Here is a 4,548-nt window from a genome sequence, read left to right as displayed (position 1 = left end):
TGATTACTTGTATTGTTACCCATTAGTCCTTAAGTAAATCTGAATTTGACTTTTATATTTCAATCATTTCACATGTAAACCCTTATATTTTTGTGTTAATCACACATAGGTCCTTAGTTTCATACAAAGTCTATTTTTCTTAGGTTTTAACTTAACTTTTGTACTTTTCTTCTCTATGGTCATTTAGATTTGACACTTAATAGTACTTTTACCCAATTACACTCAAGTACTTATATAATTCATAAATTACAAATATACCCCTAGTTTTCTGTACAACTCTCCTATAGCAAGCATTCATATAAGATATCAAAATTTAGTGTCTAGGTTCCTAATTATCTGAATGTTACATCTTTACTATCTCACCTATACAATACATGTGACTTTGAATAGAATGCTTTCCTTTTTAAACTAACCCGTAAATGTTAAGGTCATCCTTTAGTCCCGGTTACAACATTTAGTTTCGGATGGTAGCCACCAAACATGACTAAAAGTGACTTTTAGTCCCTGTTGATGGCTCCAATCGGGACTAAAGCTCCCCACCGCCTCCTAGTCGTTGGATCTGGGACTAAAGGCTTCGTTAATCCCGGACCCAACAGCAGCCAGAACTAAGAATCAAAGAGCATTTCTGTACTCGTGAGTTGTGACGAATTATTTTTATCATAGCTTGACTTGGACCCAATTCTTATCGGACTGAGCCCAATATTTTTTGTTGTCATAACTTGATTTAGATCCAATTCTTGTTGGGTGTCGAGCCCAATATATGTTGCCGTCATAACTTTGTAATATATTCAACTCAAACTCATATTGGGCCGAGTCGGATATTTCCTATCGTCATAATAACTTGTAATAGGCCAATAATTGGACCGAGCTCAATATTTACTCATGTTTTTTCGATCCTGTTAAGCTCGATCTAGATTTAGCATAACTCATTTTGGGCCAATTATATCTGAGGCAAGCCCAAGTAGTGCTTAATTAAATTATGATCTATTTTCATATTACACTAGGTCTATACCTGTACGTGGCTGCAGGAGAAAAAAATCAACGCAATAAATAGGGCCTGGAAAAATATAATTTTGAACCACATTTGAGAGAATCGCCATCATCAACATCGGGTCACGCCATTTGCCGAAGGTCATCGCTGAAGGGTCGCGCCGAAGGGCTGTTCGTGTGACGAAGCCATTTAGGAGCGGCGAGCGCCTGGAGCGGGACGTGGGTTCTCCGAGTTGCAAGGGTAACCCGGAGGGAAATTACTTCGTACTCCTAGAATATTCGAGGCATATAATTGTTAAAGAGGTAAAATGATGTAATATTCGATCAGGGTAGGACATCCATATAAATATGTTGTAATTGATGGGATAGCTGATCGGAAGGCTAATTAATATAAGAGGCTTCGGCATTCTGAGTTGTTGTGTTCGTATCTTAATGCTTTCCTACCGCGAGTTGCTGTGACGCTTCTCCACCAACGCATGTCAAGTTGGAGAAGATCCGATAGACGTGAGTGCTTAGTATGTTGTCTAAAATTTAAATTAATTATTTAAGCATCTTAGTATTTTTAAATGAAAAAACTCCAAACTATAAAGTTGTATATCTTATCGAGAGTTACATTTTCCATATAAAAATCATCTTCATCCGAGTTCGTATAAAAAAGATATAATTTTTCTAAGGTGAGACCTTGTCACTCCAGCGGGAGTAGCGTGACGTCGCACCGGTGGAAATGGCGTGACAAGATTGACACATACAATATACGCTGACAGACTGCGAAAATAGGCTAGTAGACCCCTTCTGTGCGCTCCAACGTAGCATATCTTGTCACGCTAATGTACGTGGCGCGACAGTCTGTTTTTGTCACGCCATGCGGATCGACACGACCAAAAGAGTTAAAAAATAAAAAATATTTATTCGGATGGATTATTTTAAAATAAAATTTTAAAAAGGGTTAAAAATATAAAAAATCTTCGTTGGTTTGTGTAAGAGGATGGCTGGGCATGCGAGCGGAGTAGGCAGCTTAGAGGAGTGCCACCTCCGCACCTGCCAGGCTTCGTCGATCCAATGAGTAGGACATGGACGAAGCAGAGGAAGTAACGGAGGAGCTGAAGAAATATGTGTTGGTTTGACTGCAGGAGCATGGTCGAATCTGGGTGTATCGCCATGGTCCTTTTTCGCTGGAGCCTCGGTTTCGGGACATCGTGTAGCATTGGTCTGATGTTGATCGCTCAGGTGCTGCTAACTAGGACAGGAGGGCCAGGCGTCTGAACTTGGAAGAGTTTCTTTGCAGGGACACTCGTTTTACTGGATTCCATGCTACCACAGGTATGCTGGCATGAGGTTATGCCATGTTCGTCTCCAAAATCGTGTCCGTTATCTCTGTGTTGCTATGTTTATTTGTTCCGTTGCATCTTGGTGTACCATGTTGTCAAGTAACAGTTTTGCCTTCTTTAATTTAGCAAACAAAAGCAAAACCACATCGCAGCACAAAAGCCTATTCTCATTCCTCGTTATCCTCCCGACCATCCAAACTATAAGCTGTCTCTTTCTTATAAAACCTCTATCGCCACACATTCTGCTACGGTTTTTCTCTCTCCTACCTCTTAATTCGTCCACCAGCCATTGGCTTCGGCCAAGGCTGACGAGCCATTCCATGCCAGCAATGGGCGCCCTCCATTTCCCGCTGCTCCTCGTCGCCGCCCTTCTCTTCTCGTCTTCTGCGGCGCTGACCGCCGTTGAGGAGGCCGCCATCGCGCTCCGGCAGAAGCTCGCCTTCGAGCACCACCACCACCCGACCGACCACGTCCACATCGACATCGACATCGACATCAAGATCACCAACCCGAGCCTCCTCACCGCGCACAAGGCGCTGCAGGCGCTCAAGGACGCGATCTACTCCGACCCCAACAACTTCACCGGCAACTGGGTCGGCCCCGACGTGTGCGCCTACAACGGCGTGTTCTGCGTCCCGTCGCTGCACAACGAGACGGAGAGCGCCGTCGCGACGCTCGACATGAACGCCGCCGACGTCGCGGGCTACCTGCCCAAGGAGATCGGGCTCATGAGGGACCTCGCCGTGCTCCACCTCAACTCCAACCGCTTCTGCGGGATCATCCCGGAGGAGATCAGGAACATGACGGAGCTCTACGAGTTCGACGCCAGCAACAACCGCTTCGTGGGGCCCTTCCCCGCCGCCGTCCTCGGGGTTCCCAAGCTAAGCTACCTCGACATCCGATTCAACGACTTCGACGGCCCGATCCCGCCGGAGCTCTTCCTCAAGCCCTACGACGCCATCTTCCTCAACAACAATCGCTTCACCTCCGGCATCCCGGAGACCATCGGCAAGTCAAGGGCCACGGTGATCGTCCTAGCGAACAACGAACTAGGCGGGTGCATCCCCCGGAGCATCGGCGACGCCGCGGCCACGCTCGACCAGTTCACCTTCACCAACAATAGCCTCACCGGCTGCCTGCCGGTCGAGACGGGCCTCCTGACGAATGCGACGGTGTTCGACGTCAGCGGCAACGCACTCACCGGGGCGATCCCGCGGACGCTGGCCGGGCTGTCCAGGGTCGAGCAGCTGGACCTGTCGCGCAACATGTTCACCGGCGACGTGCCCAGGGACCTGTGCGAGCTGCCGGCGTTGGCGAACCTGTCGGTCTCTTACAACTTCTTGACGCGCGAGGACGCTGCGTGCAAACTGAACGGGTCCTTTCATGACGAGGCAAACTGCATGGGGCAGTCAAGGCCCGCGCAGAGGAATGCCGGCGAGTGTACGCCGGTGGTGAACCACCCGGTGGACTGCACCAAGATTAAATCATGTGGGTGGCCATCGGTGGAGCCGCCGCCGCCACCGCCAGCACCAGTGGCATCCCCGCCGCCGCCGCCGCCTTTGTCGTCTCCGCCACCGCCGGTTTTCTCTCCACCACCGCCGGCAGCATCACCTCCTCCTCCACCACCACCAGTTTACTCTCCACCACCACCGCCACCACCGACAGCATCACCTCCACCACCACCAGTGTACTCTCCACCACCGCCGCCACCAGTTATCGTCCCACCTGTACGAGGAACGAAATACCAGTCACCACCGCCACCGCTTTTTCCAGGTTACTGAAAGCCAAGAACATGAGCGATATGTACAGAAGTTGTTGTTCCAATATTTTAGCACAGGAGAAATCGAATGTAATCGAAGCTCACACTTTTCCACATTGCTGAGGGTGCTCATATATTTTTCTTGTAATTCTGATTGGCACCCTCTAATATCCTCTCTAGCTAGCTACTTGCAAAACGACTAGTTCCCCTCACCGTTACATGGTCTAGCATAGTAAGCATCCAAATTCATCTATCTAATTTGTCCGAGAAAACAAATTCAACCACTCATGGAATACACAATACATTATTTCTACTATCCTTGAAAATCCATCTGAGATATGCAAGAATCAACAACATGGCGGCCGATGTCGTGAAACTCCAAAAATTTCATTTCAAAATTGCAACGAGCATTATTGCCAAACTTGTGGCAATTTTCACAGCTCCGCTTCATTTAATTTGCGCAATTTGCCT

The 4,548-nt window shown here is 48.0% G+C and overlaps 1 protein-coding gene across 1 annotated transcript; it reads left to right on the top strand.

Moving 5' to 3' along the window:
• Positions 1-2,647: 2,647 nt before the first annotated feature.
• LOC112892648 (pollen-specific leucine-rich repeat extensin-like protein 3) lies at positions 2,648-4,316 on the top strand. The gene has a single exon (XM_025959782.1). It carries the CDS (start codon positions 2,648-2,650, stop codon positions 4,097-4,099), a length of 1,452 nt encoding a protein of 483 aa, XP_025815567.1. The 3' UTR covers positions 4,100-4,316.
• The last annotated feature ends 232 nt before the right edge of the window (positions 4,317-4,548 follow it).

The sequence above is a fragment of the Panicum hallii genome, chromosome 5 (genome assembly GCF_002211085.1).
Source record: "Panicum hallii strain FIL2 chromosome 5, PHallii_v3.1, whole genome shotgun sequence".
Lineage (NCBI taxonomy): Eukaryota > Viridiplantae > Streptophyta > Magnoliopsida > Poales > Poaceae > Panicum > Panicum hallii.
Note: the sequence above shows the minus strand (reverse complement) of the source record. Positions and strands in the feature narration are given on the sequence as shown.